The sequence below is a fragment of the Cryptotermes secundus genome, unplaced genomic scaffold (assembly GCF_002891405.2).
Source record: "Cryptotermes secundus unplaced genomic scaffold, Csec_1.0 scaffold233, whole genome shotgun sequence".
NCBI lineage: Eukaryota > Metazoa > Arthropoda > Insecta > Blattodea > Kalotermitidae > Cryptotermes > Cryptotermes secundus.
In genome coordinates this window covers 730,252-754,000 of record NW_019739213.1, presented here as the reverse complement: position 1 = coordinate 754,000, position 23,749 = coordinate 730,252, and the positions used below count along the sequence as shown (strand labels likewise).

Sequence of the window (23,749 nt, the reverse complement as noted above, 5' to 3'; positions counted from 1 at the left end):
TAAAGTATTCCAGTGTTATTCCATTTTCGTCATTCGCTCATTAAATACATTTGCTTTTGAACATCACACTTGGAATATTTAACTTCAGAACTAATGCATTGTAGCAATTTCGACAAAAGAACCGCTACCTGAGAATGAACAAGTATGGCCTAAATATGTAGCAGTTTAATTTTAAGTTAATGAATAATTGTAAACAAAGTTGTATTAAAGACGGAAGTAGGCTAAGTGTGTGAAGTGTCCGTGCCATAGCTCAAGCGGTTAGTCGCTGGCTTCCCACCGCGGCGGCCCGGGTTCGAGCAAGTGGTATTTGTGGTGGCGCTGGGGCAGGTTTTCCCCGAGTATTTCGGTTTCCCCTGCCAATCTTCATTCCACCAATTGCTCCACAATCACCCTCACCTATCATCTGGGGCTGGTACAATAGGCCAGAAGTGGCCGCAGTACAAGGGACTTAGTCCCACCCCACTTGCAATAAAAAAAAAGTGTGTAAAATTCATATTAGGATTGTAAGGCGGGTAACCGAGTCAGTATTAACAAAAATGCAAACTTTAAAATGTAACCAGTGTTACTTCATTTGAATTGTGCATTTACTTATATCGGATCAGCTTTCATCTGTTTCAATTTACTGGAATACACGTTTCGATTTTTTAACTACCTTTGGCTTGAAAAAATTTGGTCCACTCATTACACCCATGTCAGTTCTAAAGCATGTTCCAATTCAATTACTATAATAAAAATTTGTTGACAAAATTTATCACGTGCTTTGGAATTGACATCTCCCATCAATTATTTATGAACTAACTTTATCTTTATAATTACTGACGCTTTTTCAGCCCGTGCACATACCAGCAAACACTTGGTGTGTTTCGGCAAAATTGTCAAAAATCACACATCTGTCTATGCGCTATGCGTTTCAACCTTGAGGCTGTAAGCAAGTACGATAGTACTGGCGAACCTGTTTTTATATATAAAAAGCACTGCTGTTTATTAATAAGGCCTGTATTTGGATTTATTTAATACAGAGAACACACGTCTTATATTGTAGCCAGTGAAATCTTTCTTCGAAATATAGCACGGTTCACTGAACACATACATAGGATGCTGTGATTTTTTTTTTCAGTTTGAGAAGAGAAATGGTAGTTCAAGGTCGGATGTTGTTCACGATGCCATCCAAGTTGCTAATATTGCAGATTTGGTATGTACAATTTCACATAATATTTATTATATAAAAAAATTATAAAATACTGTATATTGTAAATTTTTGTTAATTATATATTAATAAAAATTCTATGTAATACATAACATTGATATTTAGAAAATGTGATATGTTCCTGCTAATTAGTTACTACAGACATATTACTCTATTTTCACGTGTAGGAGCGACTATTAGACGGGGTATGGATTGGATTAATTGACATCTTATACACTCAACTCGTAACTAGAAGTAATACAGCGCTATCGCTGCTCTACACAATTTTCAGCTCACAGTTACACACTACAATGTCTTCAGTCTGTTACACTCTCCGTTAGTCGTTTCTAGGTAACGGATTTTAAAGCAGAAAATATGCCAGTCTCACTGTAATTGCACACTCCAAATATCGCTGTACTGCAGCACACATAAAGACTTCACTTCCGGATTTTCAACTCTCAACTGAACTCTCTCGATTTCTCCATCATCTGCCAACTGTCAGCTCCTAACCTCTCAATCCAATTCGCTGCTGCAACTGCCAACTATTTCGTTACCATCTCTTCTTAATTATCTTCGACTGCCGACTCAAGAGGCTCAAGGTCAAAGTCACATTGCGACTGACAGCCAGTCAGTCAGTCAATCTTGGTGTCGAGCCCAATCTGAGGCTCATGACCAGATATATTTATTACTGTTTGACAGTTTTGGTCTTGTTATTGTGGGGCGCCCTCTCTGACGATAGGACGGCTCTGTCTTTTGTCGGAGTCATTGTCTATAGTAGTAAGTCATTTGTTATAATGTAAAGGAAATTTACATTTTACATGTTAAACATGATAATAAATGTGTTAAATATATACAGGGCCTCTTTCACTCCAGGCTCAGTACAGCAGATTATGCCCTATTTCTAGTAGCTTCCGCTACAATGGCAGTCTAGTCATTTGAACAGTCGTATGCTTGACCGCCGCCAAGTTTAAGCCTCTTATACTTTCTATGTCGGACTTTGCCTTGTCCAATATTACGAACTTAAGAGGCCACCTCAGTTATTCTCGTTACATAGCCTCTGGGCGGACCCAACAGAAAACACCGCTTCCCAACAATTCCTCTGTTGTTACAGAGGCGTATTTACCTTGCCGTTGCATGTAAACATAGTGCTTCTATTGTTGCGTACGTGTTCATTTACGCAGGACCCTGTTTATTGAGTCGTTGCATAGCAATGAACGTCTACTCTGGCTCTCCTATTCCGGCTCTCAGTCGTCATGTCACAATATCATCATGTCAGTTTGCTGTGTGTCACCTTCTATAATGTCGAGAAACTGTAATTTATACTTGATTTTTCTGTACAGTGATGCTGTGAGTTGTAATGTTAATTTCAATTCAACAGTTTTTCGCAAATTATTCAAGTAATACATTCATTATTCTGACAAATTCCTTTGTATGGGTTAGAAGAACCTTCCGATTGCTCAGTGCTTGTGAGCATTGGCGGAACGTGACTTCTTCAAAAAGTATTAGCCAAATATCAAGACAGAGGTAGGTCTTGAAAATTCTGGTCATTGAGTGCATACATCGCAGAAGTATACAGATTTGAGCTAAAATTACTTAAATTAAGTTTAAGCTTCCCGCCTCATTTTATTTCACATTGTCTTCCATACGACAATTCTTTTTTTTTTTTAGTGAAAATATCACGGAGTCACAGAAGTTCGAACTGTTTTCTGCGTCTTGAAGAATATTCTTTCAGTTGTCATTAATGCTAATGAGCTACCTAGTGAGGCTCTCCTGTGCTTGCGTCTGGTTAAGTATGCACCGTTTTCAGAACAGATAATGTTCGCTCGACAGAGGCAGTGTTTGGTAAAGGTAAAAAATATAGGTATCCCTGTAACAGGCCTTGGAGGCCCATAGGGTTGTGAGATGTTGAGGTTTCCACATTTTCTAGACAATCGGCTCATAGATGGCGGTAAGGTTGTCAGCCCTACGCGCCTGCCTCCCTTTACCCCAAAGAATATTCCTGATGCTCATTTATATTAGAGGCTGAGTCGACCCCGGGGTCATAGTGCTGCTGGAAGGATTAGGTAAATTGAAAAAAAAATCCAATGACCTCATCGGGATTCGATCCCGCGACCTTCCGGCTTGTAGCTTAGTGCCTCAAGCAACTACACTACCGCGTGCCCCCAGGAAGCGTTTGGTGGAATCGTTAATAACAAAGCTCTTAATTTCGTGGCTCTCGAGGTACTTAGATTTGAAGCAATAAAATATTGTATGCTTGAGATACTACTTCATGGAAATTCGTCCCACCAACAAATATAATGGGAAGTCCAGTTTCTAGAACAAGAAAATTGAAATACTGTCCGTAAGACTTCAATCACGACACATAAGCAGCTGTAAAATGGAGTCTGGCTTTGTCATGATGAAGCAGTACCGTCTTGCCAGTTGACCTGGATGTTTTCTGCGAGTTGCATCCCGAAGCTTCAACAGAACTTCACAGTATGATGCAGAATGCACATTTTCACCACTCTTCTGAAAATGGGCTTATAGTACTCCATGAAAATCCCAAAACACGATAAGCATAACCTTCCCAGCTGTCCAACATTTGCTCCAAAGTGGAACATCGTACTTTTTTTTTTATTATTTCACAATTCAGTGTGAAATATCTTTGGTTTTAAGCATATTTTTTGTTACTTCGTTGCTGAAAGCAAACTGGGGTTGCCATGGAAGCGAAGTCATGGCTATTTCATTCATTAATTTTGCAGCAGTTTCTGAGTATATATAAGATGATGCCATAATCTCACAAGTTAAACTTACAGCCACTGGCCCAATATTTACGATTCCTCTTGCTGACAGCTTTTTACCAATATTTAAATTCAGAAGACGCTATAAATAAAAGCGTATAAAAGTTTTATAAGCATAAGATGCACAAACTAAATTAAGAAGGTAAAAGTTAAGTGGGCAAAATATCAAGATGAAATATCTGAATGTTATGTTATAGATATGTACACTTCCTGGCTTATTCTGAGTTCAATAAAAAATGTAAACATTTCTAAACATTGCAGGCTTAATAATAACATATAGTAACCGTTGTAAGTTCAGAGAAATGCAATAATAATAATCTTTAAGATGACAAATTCAAAATTAAGAGATGTTGAGATGGTGCTCATTCCAGATTGAAAAAATGTAAAAAACGTATGAAAGGAACCACAGCATTCTGCCTGAACTATAGACAGAATCAGCACTGACAAAAATTTGTATCTGCAGAAAGAAATTAATTTGCTACATTGACAGCTTTGCAGAGAGGCATGCTTCCTCAGTGAATGATGAAATGCAGATTACACAGAACAAGAAAACACACACATACATTTAAGATATTTCAGAAAACAAACCTGGAAGAGGCCATACAATGGTTAAATTTGTTGACATTTTCATGATGATGGCTGAATTGTGTTATTTGTCATTGATTTCAGAAATTCCTGTTTGATGTTTTTAGAGCATTGTCTTCTATTTTTATTTGGTAAATCTTCCTTTTAAATGAAATTGGATACTCTTGATTCTTCTAACATTGCCTTTATGTGATGCCATAATCTTGCAGTACTTCCGAACGCTTAATACACGAGTATCAGTGGTGTACATCGAAACATGGCAAGGTACAAACCAGGCCCCCATTGACAAAAGTGAGGACATCAGTCGCGCTTTGCTCAACTTCAACGATTACACCTCCAGAAAGCTATTCAAGGTGGATAAAGATACAACACAACTGCTCACGTAAGTGATTAATTTTTTGTTGAAGGATTCCAAGAATAAGTTGTGCTGTGTCCATGCCTAATGTACAAGAATACGGAAATATTACATAAGGCAGCAAGGCTCAGCACCTTCAGGACCAACCCCAAATATATTTATGTTTATGTAACATATCCACTAGGCTGCGCCATAGCTCAAACAGTTAGTCGCTGGCTTCCCACCATGGTGGCCCAGGTTCGATCACAGGTCTGGTCAAGTGGGATCTGTGGTGGACAAATTGGCCCTGGGGCAGGTTTTTTCCGAGTACTTCAGTTTCCCCTGCCAATCTTCATTCCACCAATTGCTCCACAGTCACCCTCACCTATCATCTGGGGCTGGTATAATAGGCCAGAAGTGGCCGCAGTACAAGGGACTTAGTCCCACACCACTAGCATTAAAAAAAATGTCCACTGGGCTAGTCCCTAATATCCTCATTTCTGTTGTGTTTATTTTTTCTTCAAGTCAGTGCTAAATACATTGATGGTATATGTTCTTTGAAAATTTGGATTGTTCACACCAGTTCAAAGAATGTAATTTGAAGAGACGGCAAACCTAATTTCTCCAAAAATAAAAACGAGGATAATATGAAAACATGTTTGTAGTTACCGTGAAGTAATTAAGAAAATCTGCACAGAAATGGGCGAGATAGGGTTACTGCACTAAGAAATGGCATTTATATTCACTAGTCTGGTAGGGTCAGGATACAAATGGTTGATGGAGGGCATAGCCAATATCATAATTTTGTATAAGGGTCAAAATTTCTGTTTACTTACCCATGCTGATTGAAGAGATGTGGATGGTCAGTAAAAAATTATAACAGTCTTTGTGTTTTTCAAATTAACGCTTGAATCATTCATTATATCTTATCTGAAAAATGAGTTAATATTTGTCAATCCTGAAAATATATGCCTTTCAAACATGCCGAGACCATAGTAAAATTCTGATGCTAAGACTCTACGTTCCTTGTGTGTTACAGCAAAGCATGTTATAATAATCCCAGGACTTTAATCCTCACACTGCCAGCTGGAACTGTATATCCTTATTGTTAACTGATTAAAAGATGTGACTTATTATGCCATTAAATTATAGATTTTTAATTTCTGTGCACTGCGTTTTTAAACAATATATAAACTTGACACATAATTAAGAGGTCATATTTGTCTGTCTGCCTCTGTGTTTATCCCTAAATCTACTTAACAGATTTCAGTGAAATCTGTCATCATTTTCTATACTATAAGGTATAAGAAAAAATTTAATTTTGGTTCAATAACGAACTTCATTAGTGTTATCAAAAAGAGCTTATAAGAAAAAAATAATTTAACTTGAGTAGTGATTTTTTAGCCACAATGTTCTGCTATGTCCCACTACACTTACTGGCGAAGGACTTCTGAATACTGGCAAACTTATTCAGGGCTAGAAGCTGTATATCTGCTTGTGCAGTTTATATTTTGACCTCGAGGCTAAAAACAAGTGTTAAGGGTACTGACACACATGTTTTTAGAGAAAATAACATTGGACATAATATAATAGGTCTCATTATGATTTACAACTCTTATACAAAAAATAATTCAATATGATGAATATTGAGCAGCATACAAGGGAAACAATTTATGATTCTGTGCTATGTGATATCCGTAGTACAGCAGCTTTTATGTGCAGTCTTTGAGATTTGTATTGCTTGGATTAATATTGTCATGTGTATAAGTGACTATAGACAGGGTCTGAGATGGTGAATGGATTTATTGACCACTTATACATATGACTCAGAACTATAAGCAATTACAGCATCGTCACTAATCTCCAAAATTCACAAATCATCACAGTACCTGCTGAGCCTTTAGTAGCCTGTTGTGTCTTCACCAGCCATTCCCAGGCAACAGTTTCAAACACTGGAGGTTCTTCAGCTTCACATACTCAGGTTCTATGTTCAAAGCCTCCTGTGGAAAACTTCCTATCAACTGCCTTTGCCCCTTGGTTATAACATGTCAGCATGGACCCTATAGAAACACCACATTTCCAGCAGGAACTCTATTGCTGTGTGCTTATTCATTGCCATGGGAACATTTTTACTGAGCCATTGCCCTATAACAGTTGCTGTTTACAAAGTCACTACTTAGCAATGGGTCTATACACCACAATATACAGTTATATTTCATATGAACCATATTAAAGAAGAGAAACTGTCTTCTCTAATTACATCACTTCTGCATGAAGTCTTAATTGTGGCATGTTCCAGAGTAAAAGAAAGAGTAATAGATATACTCAGTACTGTTTCAGCCAGTATGCATTTATATGTATTCTGACAAACAGTTGATGCATATTGGAAAACTTTTCAAAAGTCAAAAGTCCGCTGGTGCATTGAATGTTTCAAGGTCTACACTTTGTATGAGAGTGCCAAAAAACACAATTTTAGAAAGAGCACTGGATATGCTACTGGCAGTATCATTAAATAAACTATAAAAAATAAGGAAAGTAATACGTATAGAGTTTCTGTTGTGAAGTGTAAAACTGGTTGTTAAAATTTTGCTTAAAACAACCTCATTTCTGCATTGCTAACTCAGCGTTGCTTTCTCTTGCAGTGGTGAGACATTATTTCAGGGTGGGAAATCAGGAATGGCTGTCCCAGAGACTGTTTGCACTGCCAGATCTGTTGGCATCAGTGTCGATGTAAACACGTATGAACCTCATCTCCTTGCTGGAACCATGGCCCATATGATTGGACACAACATTGGTATGGCACATGATGATGGAAGTGAGTATTTGGACTGTAATAACATTTGAGCAGTTAATGCTGAACTTGCTTGTAGAAAATGTATCTGCACTGAGCTTCAAATCATATCTTTTGCTGTTACAGCCCTTCACACTCATTAGCTCAAAGTATTAATTCGTTAACTCCATGGAAGAGAATTCTTGAGAAACTGATCACTGTTCATCTCTTAAAGAAACCCCTTTCTTGTCATGTTAATTACCATGTTCACAAGATCCCAGCAATGGAGCCTTCCTTGCTGCAGCAGAACCCAGTCCAAAATTTTATAACCTCTTTCCATAAAATTAATTTCAGTTTATCATAACATCCAATCCTAGGCAATCAAAGTCCTTTATTCCTCATTTATTTCCAAATTAAAATCATTTTTGACTATCTCCCCCCCCCCTGCATGCTATTATTTTATTCCAAATATTTTTGCTTTATGGAAGGAATTACCAAATCTAATTACATGATCCTTGGTCAGATGGGTACTGCAGTGTATAATGAATGTCACAAGGATATCAGAATATATTTCTGCCCTGCAATATCTGCAAGTGACTGAGGTTAGCTTTTTCTAATGGAGCCAACAGAGTAGATGTCTCCCACCCCCTTATCTGAAGATGGATACAGATCCAGATTCTGAAAGGTTGTGTTCTTTAGGATACCATACACTAGACTAAAACTCAGCAATCCTGACTTATCCACAGTGCCTTGTATAAAATGTGTGGCTCATCTGTAAATGCATATAGCCAGGTCATTTAGAATTATCAGTGATGTGATGTGATGTGTTGTGATAGCAGCATAATTCAAGACAGAACTGAAAATACTGAAGTAATGTACTTCAGCCCTATTTTAATTTCTACTATCATACCATTCTTGATAGTATGAATATTATAATTCATACTATCATACAGTGATAATTATCACTGTCNATTTTAATTTCTACTATCATACCATTCTTGATAGTATGAATATTATCACTGTGTTATGATAAATTGTGCATAGATTCCATAGCATGAGGGGCAGTCAAATGAAAACAGGTCAGAAGCCAAAACATGTTAAAGAACATTTCTTACCTCATAAGTAATCTCCAAAACTGTTAATACATTTATCCCACTGGGAGATTAGATGGTCAGTCCATCCTTGAAAAAGCTTGTGGGCTGTCTACGGAACCACATCTTTACCCAGCCACAAATGTCTTTGTCTGATGCACACTGATGTCCATGAATGTTTCTCTTAAGGTCTCCAAAAATGTGAGAATCACATGGGAGAGATCTGGGCTGTAGGGGGGATGTTGAAGCACTACCCAACCCAATCTCTGTAGCGTTTCCTCACACAGTTGGCAGTGTGGGGGCGCGCATTATCGTGAAGAAGGATAATGCCGTTCGATAGCATTCCAGGGTGTTTTGACTTTATGGCACATCTCAGTTTCTGTAAAGTGTCTTCATAGCGCTGTGCACAGATTGTGGCCCCATGCTCAAGAAATTAGACAAGCAGAGGGCCCTTGCAGTCAAAGAAGAACGTCATCATCATTTTACCGGAACTTGTGTGTACAGCTTTGGATTTCTTTGGTGGGGGAGAATTCATGTGTTTCCACTGTTGGCTCTGCCATTTGCTCTCGAGTTCCAAATGGTGGCACCAAGTTTCGTCCCCAGTGGCAATATGGGACAGAAAAACATACTCTTCCTCATGGTATCGTTGCAAGTGACCCAGTGATGCAGCTATTCTCTGAGTCTTCTGTTCCTACGTGAGTTGATATGGAACCCACTGTGCACAGATTTTGCAGTGCAGCAGGTATTTTGTCACAATGGCATGTACAGAATGTGACATGCGTTGTTCACCGTAAACAACAGTCATGTGATGATGAATTTCTTGTCCTCCTACTCCTTCAACAGTTAAAAGTGCACTACACTTCGCTGTTCTTCTTTACCCACCTCCATTACTGATGTTGCATGACCACACATAGCGCTAACCTTACTTCCAGCACTATAAACAAACGACTAGTGCGCAAGGGCATGTTGACACTGTGCTTTCCCGAGTCCCCACCAGATGTTCGTACCGTAAGCAAATTCCATTGTTACCAGCTTGCGTGCCATGTGAGGTATGCATGGTGACCCGTTTCCATTTGACTGACCCTTATAGAAATATCATTGGCAAATAATTTTTCAGAAAGAGGATCAGTTATATTTGCACTGATGTTGTGCAAGAATTTTGCCATGGAGACAGCAGTAAAACCACTGATTCTGAGATGCATTAAACCCAAGTTAATAAGGTCTGAAGCATAAAATTTATCTCACCAGTTCACAACTTCAGGCTCAGAAAGTAACATGGTACTTTACATGTTCATAAGCTCAAAACTGTATGCTCAAAACTTGCAGGTTAGTTCAGCACTATCCTAACTTCATGGAGCTGAATTCTTCTTGAGAAGCTGCGAGTTGTGCAGCTACTCAAGAAATTCTCAACATTTTATGGAACCCAAAGGTTCATTACTCTGTTTACAAGAGCCCTCCACTGGTCCCTATCCTGAGCCAGATCAATCCAATCCATACCATCCCATCACATAACTCGAAGATCCATTTTAATATTGTCCACCCAACTATGCCTTGGTCTTCCCAGTGGTCTCTTTCCTTCTGGCTTTCCCACCAATATCCTATATGCATTCTTCTCCACCATTCATGTTACATGACCTGCCCATCTCATCCTCTTTGACTTCGTCATTCTGATTATACTTGGTGAAGAGTACAAGATATGAAGCTCCTCATTGTGCAGTCTTCTCCAACCTCCTGTCACTTCATCTCTCTTCAGTCCAAATATTCTCCAAAACACCCTGTATCAAACACCCTCAGTCTGTGTTCGTTCCTTAATGTCAGAGACTAAGAGTCACACCCATACAAAACCATAGGCAAAATTATAGTTCTACATAATTCTAATAGTATTCTAATTTTTCATGTTTTTGGACAGCAGACGAGGAGACAAAAAGTTATGGACTGAATGGTAGCAAGCATTACTCAAGTTCAGTCTCCTCTTAATTTCCTCCTGAATCTGGTTTCGATTTGTTTTAATCATTCTCAAAAATGTGAACTGTGCCACATTTTCAGAACATCTGTTATCTGTCTTTATGTCATGATTTTGCCCTACATTCTGGTGTGGAAACAGCAACATATATTTTGTATTCTCTGTGTTTATTTCTAGACCAATCTCATTATTAGGATCAATTAAAGTTTGTGTCTTTTTCTTTATGATATCTATATTATCTCCCAGTAGATTTACATCATCAGCATAGACCACCAGCTGATGTTTCCCATTTAATTTCAGTCCCACCCGGTTTTCCTGGACCTTCCTAATGGCATATTCTAGAACAAAATTGAAAAGCAGTGGCAATAAATCATCTCCCTTTTTGGACCATTCTGGATAGGAAAATTATCAGATAAATATTTGCCCATACAGACTATATGTTTCATTTAAACACATTTTAGTCAGCCTAACAAGTTCCATGGGAACCCCAGACTCTCTGAGAAGAGTGTACAATACTCATACTTCACTCCTATCTGAAATATAATCTTTCTTGAAATCTACGAATAGCTAATGTACTGTCTCATTGTATTACCTTTTTTTTTCTCCAGTATCTGATAAATGCAAAATAAAAGCTGATGAGTAATTGATCTGTTACATCAAACCCACACTGATGATCCCCAATAATTTTATCTTTATATGGACTTAGCCTTGAGAGAAAGTTATCCACATGTTTGAAAATTAAACACATATCATAGTTTGTATAATAAACACTCATCCTGTTCAAAGTCCTATACTTGAAGTTTTGAAAGGGACTAGCAGTACAGAAATGTTTGAACCTTTTGTGCAGAAATCGGTTAGAGATTGTAATGAATTGTGCAATTGATATTACCAACATTGTGACCAAAATTAAATGTCCACACAGCCTGTTATGATGGAAATGAAGCATGGCTGAGCTTGCCTAGTACAGTTGCAAGATTTATTTGTGGTTCAGTTTTGCATCTTTCATAAGTCCAATCAAACTATCAGATGGAAATCAGCTTTTGAATGAGATTTTTGCAACTTTTTTCATATTTCCATTGACACACAATTTTAATACTAGAGTATGCTTACAGAATTATGGGTATAGCTAATATCATTTGAGAGTGATGAAATAAAAAATATGCTGCAATAACTACTGATTTAAGAAAATGTGTGTAATATTTATCCTTGGTGTTTATCTTCACTACATAATGATAATAATACTTCAAATACACAGGAGAAGAGTGCTTCTGCAGAGACTGGCATGGTTGCATTATGGCACAGTCCATCGTTGGACTGGAGAATGTTCAACCGTACAAATTCTCAGAGTGCAGTCGCTCAGATTACATTGATGCCTTGAGGATAGGACATGGAATCTGCCTCCTGAATAAACCCAATGAGGTAACAGTGTAATAAATTCTATACTACACGTGTGCACTAATCGTGCATACATGTGACCTTTTAAAATAATATGCTTTTATGAACTTACTGCATGCTCAAAGACTGCTGTTATGTGTGTTGTAATGCCATGTAGTTCAGAGAGAGCCCCATGTTTCAGAGGAACATATGAGCTCAGCTTGCTGCCTAGTTCTGCTGGAGTATTTCCTTCACTTAATATTCCACCTAGAAGATGTAGCTGATATGTTCCTCTGGAATGTTAGACTTTCTCAGAGCTGCACTGTGCTACAACCCGGAAGATCACAGTCTTCATAGTCACTATTGTGAAAACCTCAAATCCATGTTATCATATTCTTATTTGTTAAGTTGTTTATCTGCATATTTATGTTTGGATATAGAGTGTAAAGTTGAGCCTGGATAGCATAGTTAGTATAGCAACTGGCTACAGGCTGCATGACCAAGGAATCAGAATTTGAGTCCTGGTAGGGTCAAGAATTTTCTCTTCTCTGCAGCATCCAGACCAGCTCAGGGTCACCCAGCCTCCTATTCAGTGAGCACTGGCGGCTCTTTCCCCTGGGGTAAAGCGCTTGGTGCGTGAAGCTGACCACTCACCTCCAACTAGTGCTGAAGTCAAGAAAACTCTCCCATATGTCTTCAAGAATGCTCATATTAATCTGAAAAGAGATATAAACATTATTTACATGGGATATGTTTGCTTTCCTCATCAATACCACAGTATATACTAACCAAAACTTTAAAGAATGAATAATACTCAAATTAAGAGATTGAAGGTTATTTGTGGGAATGAGGATTAGAACTGCATTCTGGAAACTTGATTGCACGCTTTCACCTCAGTTTTGCAACATGTGGGTCACATATATTGATGTATTGACAGATTTGTAGAGCAAATGTCATAATACCTATGGGCATTCTCCATTATATATATATATTAGATTGGCATAATTTGAACTGTGATAGTTCCTGCAATAGCATTAGCTACTGCAACAGCACTGAAAGTTAAAATACATCAGTATTTTAGATCAATACACGGGTTTACACACCCAACTAGGGAGAGGTGTGCACAAAGGGAAACACAGCATTGGTGCTGCAATATGAAAGTAATGTGAGAGAAGTGTGGACATACAATTTCAAACAATGACAACACGCAGTAGAAGCATGCAATTTACTGACATAGGAGTTGATAGAGTATGGTGGTTTCAATCAATTAACAGTTACCTGAGGATCGCCTTACAGTGTCAAAACATGTTGCAACAATAAAATAAAAAGTGATTTTAATGAAATTTTAGGATACTTAAATGTGATTTTAGTGATATTTTAAAATAAAAGTTTATGTTGTATTGGAGATGGAAACAACTGTATGAGTGATACCTTAGCATTAGTAGTGTATTAATCCAGAAGATTTTTCATAATATTGCGGAATTTAATTTGAAATGTGTGCATGAACTTTGTACATGTATTTTAGCCATCTTAAATGATAAAATCAAATTATCATGAATGTGTTAAATTACAGATATTCAGAGCACAATTTGTGAGTTGAGGTGTGCATGGCAGTGACTAGGAAGATTGCTGTATTCTGGGATGTGATGCCATGTAGCCTGATAGACCTGTACCAGTCTGCATTTTTATTACATGCCAGAAGATTTCACATAGCATGAACTGAAATTTCAGAAAACTTACAGTTCTTTTCAAGCAGCCGTTCTAAACTTTCTTTTCCCCTGAAATATCAAAATGAAGCAGAAATATCTAATGAAATTTCAAGAATGCCTTTGTCTATATTGTATATACGAAGGGGGACCCAAAAATAACCGGAACCGACCTGTTGCGCGTGCATGCTTTGTAGTTACGAGTTGTGCTGCTAGGTGGTGTTAGCTGGGGGTCTCCCACGACTGTTAGTGAGCTGGTGTCAGTCTGAGTTAAGTGGTTTGTCTGTGGTGCTCTGTTCTGTGTGTTCCTGTTTCAACCCTTTGGCGATCAGTGAGATGGCCGGCCAGAAGGAACAAAGAGTGTGCGTGAAATTTTGCTTTCTGTTAGCGAAAACTGCAGCCGAGACTGTTGGGATGCTTCGGCAAGCCTTTAATGATGATGCTTTGGGGAAATCACAGGTCTACGAGTGGTTTTCCCGTTTCAAATCTGGCAACATGTCAACAGAAGACATGCCACGCCCCGGGCGTCCTTCGACAGAAAGAAATGACGAAAACATTGCCAAAATCAAACGTGCAATTGATGAAGATCGTTGAAAGACCATTAACCAACTTTCTGAGGAAACTAACATCTCATGGAGCACGGTCCAGCGAATTTTAACCGAAGGTTTGCACATGAGACGGGTGTCTGCAAAATTTGTTCCTCGCTTGCTTGGAGATGACCAAAGAGAAAACCGCGTGAATGTTTGCCGCGACTTGAAGAGTGAAGTGCAGAACGATCCAGAATTTCTTAAAAGAATTGTGCTGGCGATGAGTCTTGGTGCTATGGGTACGATCCAGAATCAAAGCAATCATCAAGCCAGTGGAAAACTCCAACTTCACCATGACCGAAGAAAGCGCGTCAAGTGCGATCCAAAGTGAAAACAATGTTGATTTGTTTTTTTTGATGTGAATGGCATTGTCCATAAAGAGTTCTTTCCACCAGGACAAACAGTGAACCAACATTTTTACCTGGATGTTCAATAAAAATGCAAAAATAAAAAATAACAAAAATAAATTCCGGTTATTTTTGGGTCCCCCCTCGTATATATTGTATATATTTTGTATATTGTGGTAGTAACAACACATGGAGTCTGAATAGATAAATAGATTTGTTTAACACGTATAAATATTCTCACTAATTCACGCACCCTACTTCTCACTACAGCACATGCTAAGTGTCAATCTGTTATAGTCTTGATTAGTCATTGCCCTGCTTCCATGCTCACCTCCTTACTGGCAGGCAATTATCTCACAGCTAACTCACAGTCCCAACTGTTCACTAACTTCAAGTTGAAGTCACATTACGACCAATGGTCAGTCAGCGAGTCAATCTTGGTGACAAGCCCGATGCGCAGCCCAAGACTAGATTTATGTTACTGTCAGACAGTTGCGGTTTTGTCAATATGGGATGCCCTCTCTGATGAGAGGATGAGTCTGCCATTTACCAAAGTCATAGTTAGTAGTATATGTCACCTTTGTTTACAATTTTACATGTTGGCATTCTACATAGTTCTCATGATTCCAGTTCCTTGTGGATACACTATTTAGAGTTTTATATGTAACTCCAGTACATAATGTATTTACAGTATATACAAGGCTTCTGTCAGTTTAGGCTTGGCGCAGCAAATCATTCCCTAATTCATGTAGTTTATGTTACAAGGGCTGCCTAAAACTTGAACAGTGGTATGCTTGACTGCCGTTAAATTTTAGCCTCATATATTTTTTGTGTCAGGCTTCACCTTTTCCAATGTTGCAAACATATGCATTTCCATGATTTTGTATAACCTCTGCTTGATGCCTGCACAATTTGGTTATGTAATCATAAATATACAATGCTCCAAAACCCATGTGCAATTCAGAAACTTACCAATGGTCCAAAGAACCTTGTTTTGCAAGTGCTGAATGTGGGTATCTGCTACAAATTACCAGGCGGAGCAAGCACAAGACATTACATTACATTACATTGCATTGCAATCCATGGATCCAAAGTTAGTCAAAATGACTGTAGGATGTGGAATATGTCATATAAATACAAAACATATGTACAGTCCCAATGGAGTTCTCACATAAGAGAAACCAAGAATACACAGTGACTACACACAAGGCTATTTAAAGACACATAAGTTATTTTCTAGACAATAGGTATTCCTCAGCAGAGTAGAATGAGTGTGTATTTAAGTATCGTTTCAGTGCTATTTTAAATTGTGTATTTTCGTTCATAAGACCTTTGAGATCAGATGGCAGGTTATTAAAAATTTTGATCCAAGCATAATATGTGCTTTTCTGAAAGCATGAGAGGTTAGCAATTGGTTTATGAAGACAGTGATTGTGTCTTGTGTTAACACTGTGTACATTACTGATCTTATTAACTTTGGAGGATTAATTTAACATTAGCACTTAGTCACTCACTTTTGAAGAAGTTGACTCTAGTAAAGGTTCTGAAGGCCTTGATTTTGATCACTTTTATATGCAATCTCCATATAATCCTCTTGTCAAAGATTACGCTGAGGTTATTTGATATGTTTCATGAAAAAGATGTTCCATCTGTTCAGTGTGAGATGAACCTCAGGTGGAATAAGTCTATGAGGGAAGTAGACGGCCCTAGTTTTATCTTAGTTGATGTTAATGTTCCAGTGCTTGCCTCATGTCTCAATTAAATTGAGACCCTGCTGCAGCTTTCAGAGATCGTAAAACTCTTTGCAATCTGTGGCACACATACAAGTGTCATCAGAAAATAGGGTCAGTTAAACAGCAAGTGTTTCTTGGGGGTATCATTTATATATAAACTGCACGATGTTGGGGATAGGATGGAACCTTGAGGTGAACTTGCTTGTATTTCTTCAGGTGTGGACATTTTGCCTTCAACAGAAGCCGAGAATTTTCACTCTGATAGAAGGGAGACAATAAGCTAGATTAAATTTGTCTGAAGTTTTAAATTATTAAATTTGTGTGGACATTTTGCCTTCAACAGAAGCTGAGAATTTTCACTCCGATAGAAGGGAGACAATAAGCTAGATTAAATTTGTCTGATGTATTAATTTATGAAATTTGTGTAACAGACCAGTGTGCTATGTTGCATCAAAGGCTTTCTCAGCATCCAAGAATACCGCAACCCTAAACATGTTATTGTTGAAATTTTAGGCCGTGTGGGACCTAAGTCTCAAATATTACAATGTTATGCTATGCTGTGGACAGCAACAAAACTTGCATGAAACAAGCCACTTACCTCAACGTGAATTTGGACCACTTTTAGAATTATTGTTTTCGAAAATTTGCCCATAGTGGAGAAAAGGCTTATTGGATGTAAATTTAGAAATATTTTTGGCCCTTACAGTGTTTCAGTAAGGTTGTGATTTTTGCGTCCTTCCAAGGCTTTGAATAATGTGACAAGTGAAGGCAGTGATTATATACTCGTAAATGTGTCAAATATACACGTGGCCTTCTTGTAATTCCATAAGTATTTCTCAGCTCCAATGATTTCGTTAATTTCTGAAGGATTAGAGAGCTAGGGTGAAGGATCAACTGATGTATTATTTTGGGGATCAATTAATTCTGGATGTAAATAGCACTAAGTACCTAGGAGTAATCATATGCAGCGATCCAAGACAGGAAGATCACGTGAACTATACTCGTACACTACGAAAAGCATGGCCAGGCCCTTCACTTAATAATGCGTATACTCAAACAGGGAAATAAAAATACGAAACGTCTAGCTTATACGTCATTAGTGAGACTTGGAATATGGTGCGGTATGTTGGGGCCCATACAGAGAATGGCAGTTTTGCGCTTTAAATCGGGTACAAAGAAGAGCGGCTAAATTTGCAAATCCTACAAATGGATGTGGTTGGGAAACTTTGGCACAGCGTAGACTGATAGCCTGTTTGTGCGTTCTTTACAAGGCATACACATGTAGACCGCCTTGGATAGCGATAGGGCATAGCCTGCATAAGCCACGCTACCCGAGTTGGGACGATCGTAGTTGGAAGGTTAGGGGCAGGAAACAAAGAATAGAGATTGGCAAATAGTACTTTGTAAATAGGATCATAAACGATTGGAACAGCTTACCTCCAGGCATACTAGCGTCCTTCCCCCGTAAATTAAACACTTCTAGAAATAAGGTTAGGGAAGCGGTTACAACTAAACAGGCCTAGGCGGACCCTGGAAGGGAACAAGTGAAGTAATGTGAAGTATCATTGTTCAAGTGCAGTGAAACGAACACAAACACGTACCCTTGTGTGACCTTATATGTTTGGATTTTCACTGTGTACCTTGTTTATTGTATGCTTTGTATTCTTCCCTTTATGTATAGTCTTTCCTTGTCTGTATCGGTGTAAGATTTACTGCTACCGGGTGAACACCCGATTGCAGGAAAATAGTAATTCAGTTCAATTAAATTCAATTCATGTTTATTTACGCGCAAACTTAACAGCACAATGGCCAATTACAACGTTAGCACGCGTACACAGAAATACACAAACATAATTAAAGAGCAAAATACAAAATATCGCTGTCTATATATCAATAAATTCATACAAATTCCAAGAAAAATTGAAGTTACATTTAAGAGGCGAGAAAAATAAAGTACATTTCCAATAATTATACTATTTGTGGCAAGAAAGGCAATACATTAATAATAATAATAATAATAATAATAATAATAATAATAATAATAATAACAACAACAATAATAATATCACAGGGACGTACTTTTTCCAAAGGGGTGTTTTCAGCACTTTCAAGCAGTGCTTCGACTTCAGCTTCCACCAGCTGTTTATGGTTTTCGTCACACGCCATGTGTGTGAACTGATTTTCTAAACAGTCCACAACCATAGTGGCTTTCACTAGAGGTTGATGTTTAAGGGTGAAAAGATCATGAATAGCTGTTGGTGCCTTTGATCCATCTCTTTTTGTGAAAGTCTTCGTGACAGGCCATATTGCTTGAGGTGTGACCTCACAGTACCTTTTTTCCCCCCAACCTTTCAGGTGCCTTTCAACAGGTCATTTTTTTGACAGTTTACTTGGCACAGTTGACTGCCAATTTACATGCTTGATTCTGGGTTTCTTGCCACAAATTTCGTAGTCTCTGCATCTGTTTTAATACATGTATATGTATGATTGAATTCAGGTAGACCATGGTTATTTCTGTTTGAAAGTATAATTTACATCTTTTGCCATAAATGCACTGAATTAAAAAATAATAGGATGAAAATATTAGTTGCAACAGTTGTGCCGGTTACTGAAACTGAGTATCAATGACAAAACACAATCAGTGGCAGTATTGGCCAACAGTATTTCTTGTGGTTCTTTTCAGAATGAGGAAATTTTGGAATATTTAATTTTTTCAAAATGCATAGCTAGCTAGTGTAGATAGCAGGGTTTTCTTTTTTTAAAACCCATTATTGTATTAATCTGCTAAGGTATGCACCTTTTGTTAACAGATTTTTCTATGTAACACAATCTGTCCAATGAAAAACAAATTCTCTCAAAGGAGGCCACAAGTGTTTCTCAGCAAAGCAAACACTAGTGTGATGCATTAACTTTGTTATCGTGTCCTCTTCAAATGCAGGTTTGCTAAGTAGCAACAAAAAATTGGTAAGACACTGCTAATAAAGACAGAATAATTGCACAGGAACATAAACTAAACAGTGGATCTGAAGCTGGGAGTTTCAGAATTTTCTATATGTGTAAATGATTTAATTCTTAACAATCTCATCTTTATCTGAAGCCAGAAGCTCAAAAAGGAATTATTAAATACAAATTATATGTTGACCTCCTGCAGAACTGAGATTTTAAATTTAAAATCCCTGGACTATTTATGTGTACAGGAAAGATTAAATGTTGTATGTTAATATTAATGTGCTATAGAAGCCTTGCAATCAATAACATTATGAAGGAATCTATTCTTGAAATGCTTAATGAATGTAGAGATGATATTTATTCATATTTGTACAAAGAAGCCTTGAGGGGAGTCATGTTTGTTTGGAGAACTTCTTGAATATTCATATTTGTAAACTTTACCTAAGGGTTCAAAAAATTTGAGCCTAGCTGATAATTATCTGCTTCAGTTCTGTAAGTAAGAGATTTGATCATACCTACCAGTTTCTTCTTTTATAGGAATCAGACTTTTGAAATGTAAAACACAAGCTTAATTACAGAAGCATTGAACTGGGGGATAGTTTTTTAATCACCTGTTTTCCTTGTTCCCTCCAAATAACTGAATTGACATAAAAATGAAAACACAGGAATCTGGATTCAGTGTTCTGTGCTGTTGCAGCTGGTAGTGCGACGGACGTGTGGAAACAGTATTGTCGAGGAAGGCGAGGATTGTGACTGTGGTACTATCGATGAGTGCCATGACTTGGATCCCTGCTGCGACCCTGTCACTTGCAAACTGACCACTGAAGCTGAGTGTGCTTCAGGACCATGTTGCAGTAACTGCAGGGTATGTCACAAACTATTTAATCTCTGAGGGGATTTAGCTAAGATCCAATTTACAAACCAGAACATTGTTATTTGTTAGAATATAGCTTCAGCTGTGTCATGAATGGAAACAGCAACAGTGTTGACAACTCTGATTTGTCTTCTACAGTTGCAATATAGACACATATTAAAAGATACATAAAAATTCCAACTGAAATCCACACAGGGTAGTCTTGAATATTAATGATAATAATACACTTAGGTCAGAAAAACACAACACGATAGAACATACCCCCATTCACCTCATCATTCTTCCTACGTGTTAGTTATGAATCATATAAATTTCCCTCTTAGTTCAGTACAGTGGAACCTCGCTTAACAAGCACCTCTCATAACGAGTAATTCGCATTACGAGCAAAGCAAATTGTAAAAAAATGACTTGCTTAATGAGTAACGTTTCACATAACGAGTGACGAGAGGGGAAGTTCCGGATTGTGCGCTTGCTACATCAGTCTGTGTTTAGCACTCGTTCCGCTAGGATCTTAGTGTCGCTTGTGATCACACATTTTTCCAAACTTGTGTTCAGACATATTATTTTTTATTTTTATTTTTTTGTGCAAAGTTTAATAACCCTTGCAAAAATGTTCCCGAAGAAAAAGGCGCAAAGAGACAGCCATAAGAGAATAAAAATAACCATAGAAATGAAACGTAAAATCATTGAAAAGTGAGAACGGGGTGTGAGCATGGCTGATCTAGCATGCACATACAATAGGTCTACATCAACGATTTGCACTATCCTCAGGAACAAGGACAAGATTAAGGAGATAAATGCTTCAAAGGGCGTGACAAGAATATCTACGCAACGGTTACGTATTCTCGACAATGTTGAAAAGTTGCTCCTCATATGGATAAACGAAAAGCAATTGCAAGGGGACACTATTAACAAGAACATCATTTGTGAGAAGGTGAAAGTGATTTTCGCTGACCTCGTTAAGAAGACGCCAGGATCATCAACGGCCAAAGAAGAAGCATTTAAGGGAAGCCGTGGGTGGTTCAAGAAGTTTAAGAGAAGAACCGGCATCCACAGTGTTGTAAGGCATGGTGAAGCAGCAAGGTCCGACACAAAGGCAGCAGAGAACTTCATCGGCGACTTCAAGAAGCTCGTAGATTCTGAGGGTTACCTGCCGCAACTGGTTTTTAATTTTGACGAGACAGGTCTCTTCTGGAAAAAGGTGCTGAAGCAAACTTATATAACAGCAGACAATAATGCATTGCCCGGCCATAAGCCAATGAAAGACCCTCTAATGCTGTTATTTTGTGCCAATGCATGCGGCGATTTGAAAATCAAACCGCTGCTTGTTTACCATTCAGAAACTCCACGAGCCCTCAAGAAGTGTAAAGTCCAGAAGAGCAGGCTAAATGTGATGTGGAGGTCCAACAATAAGGCTTGGGTGACACGTGACCTTTTTACTGATTGGCTCAATGAAGTGTTTGGTCCTTCTGTGAAAAAATATTTGAATAATAAGATGAATCTGCCACTCATTGTCTTGCTTATTATGGACAACGCTCCTGCCCATCCTCCAGACCTACAGGATGACCTCCTTGAAGAATTTAAATTCATCAAGATCCAGCCTCCCAACACCACTCCATTACTCCAGCCTATGGTCCAACAGGTTATTTCTAACTTTAAGAAGCTGTACACTAAAGCACTCTTTGAGCATTGTTTTGAGGTGACTGAAGGGACCAATCTCACTCTCAGAGAGTTTTGGAAATATCACTTCCACATCGTTGCCTGCCTCAAGATGATCAAAAAGGTGTGGGAAGGGGTTACCAAGAGAACCCTGACTTTTGCCTGGAAGAAGCTTTGGTTGGTGAGCATTGTCGAATGTGACTTTGAAGGGTTTGAGATAGTACCTGTGGAGCCTGTAGTCAATGAGATTGTGTCTTTGGCCAAGATCATGGGGCTGGAGGTGGATAACAGTGATATCGATGAGCTTGTGGAAGAGCACAGCCAAGAGCTGACCACTGAAGAGCATATGGAGTTGCATTGTGTTTCACAGCAAGAAGTTGTGGAGGAGAGTTTGTCAGAGGATGAGGAGGAGGAGGTAACAGCAAAGCAGCAACCTTCTGGTGCAATAAGAGAAATGCAAAAAGCATGGGAAACTGTTGCATTGTACATTGAGAAGCATCACCCTAATAAGGCAGTGGCAATGCACGCTACAAATTTATTTAATGATAATACTGTGTCGCATATTCACCAGATTTTGAAGCGTTGGCAAAAACAAATGTCTCTAGACAGCTTTCTAGTAAAAAAGAATTAGATATGTATCATAAATAATAAACTAATTATTTCAGTTATTTTTATTGTTTTTGTTTTCTGCAAATCAAATTCACATTCCAGGTTGGTTCATTCCGCATAGAAGAAAAGACAAAGATGATTAACACTCCTTAACAATGTATATATAATTTTCTTTGAATAAATGTTATACATAAAATTTTTTGAGTATTTTTTTCGGCATGGAACACATTATCATATTTTACATTAATTTATATGGGAAAAATTGTTTCGCTTAATGAGTGTTTTGCATTACGAGTAAGATTCTGGAACGAATTATGCTTGTTAAGTGAGGTTCCACTGTATTTATTTCATCATTCTTCAGCATTATATTATAAAGTTGGTTCCAAGTGAGCAAGCGGATTGTGGGGCACTCTTGTCAACGTGTGCCTTTGTCATTACTCCTATGACAACCCACTTCTTCGGAACAATTTGTTGGCCCTGAAAAGGACCGTGGTTGCTGAGATGATTGACCGGTGAGNTCGGACCGTAACACGACCACCGGCGAGTCCAGGCGCGGTGCCCCAGTGAGTCGGGTGTGAGAGCGCCGGAGAGCCGAGGCAGTCGTGCCCGGCGCAGCCTGCCGATGTATCCGAAGACCGAGCGCTGGCGACGAAGCCTGCTGGCTGAAGTTGCTTGCTGAAGTGAACTGAATCGAACTGAATGGAACTGCATACTCGACTCTGTAGTCGCTCCTTTTTATACGCTGGTCGGTTGGGCGGAGCCAAACTCGAAAGTGAGGAGCAAGAATTGATTGGCTAGCGCGCGTAATGGTGTAGACGCGGGCTAGCGCCGAGCGTAGTATAAATGCGATCGTTTGAAGCAATCTGATTGGTTAGCGCGCGTGATGGTGAAAAGTGATGTGAAGAGCGAGCGTTGCAGAAATGCGTGATAATGTGGGATGTTCCCACATCACTCCCCCCCTTGCGAGAAGTGATGTTGCTGCTTGCGAAGAGTATGCTGCGTCTATGCTGGGCCGTGATGATCCAACGTAGGAGTCGTTACTGATGTTCACCACACGCGCTTCCAATCACGTCGGGGTTACCAATGTGGGATTGTCGTCAATACTCCAATGGACAAACCACTTCTTCGAAACAATTTGTTGGCCCTGAAAAGGACCGTGGCTGCTGAGATGGTTGATCGGAGAGGTAGCGCGGCGCGCGCCG

General features: G+C 38.6%; 1 protein-coding gene and 1 long non-coding RNA gene across 3 annotated transcripts in view; one reads left to right on the top strand and one right to left on the bottom strand.

Moving 5' to 3' along the window:
* The window catches only part of LOC111871667 (disintegrin and metalloproteinase domain-containing protein 22), a 499,258-nt gene that overhangs the window by 380,529 nt on the left and 94,980 nt on the right, over positions 1-23,749 (top strand). The window contains exons 7-11 of the mRNA XM_033754341.1: positions 1,118-1,192; positions 4,761-4,933; positions 7,528-7,700; positions 11,965-12,128; positions 20,103-20,270. Of these exons, the coding sequence (XP_033610232.1) occupies positions 1,118-1,192; positions 4,761-4,933; positions 7,528-7,700; positions 11,965-12,128; positions 20,103-20,270 (753 nt within the window). The remainder of the gene's footprint in view (positions 1-1,117; positions 1,193-4,760; positions 4,934-7,527; positions 7,701-11,964; positions 12,129-20,102; positions 20,271-23,749) is intronic.
* LOC111871668 lies at positions 6,660-18,013 on the bottom strand. 2 transcript variants are annotated; one of them, XR_004513796.1, is made up of 3 exons: positions 17,894-18,013; positions 12,738-12,799; positions 6,660-6,945 (listed from the first exon to the last, which is right to left on the bottom strand). It is a non-coding gene; the product is annotated as an uncharacterized LOC111871668 (long non-coding RNA). The 2 variants fall into 2 exon arrangements; XR_002844078.2 differs by lacking the exon at positions 6,660-6,945 and adding an exon at positions 12,037-12,110.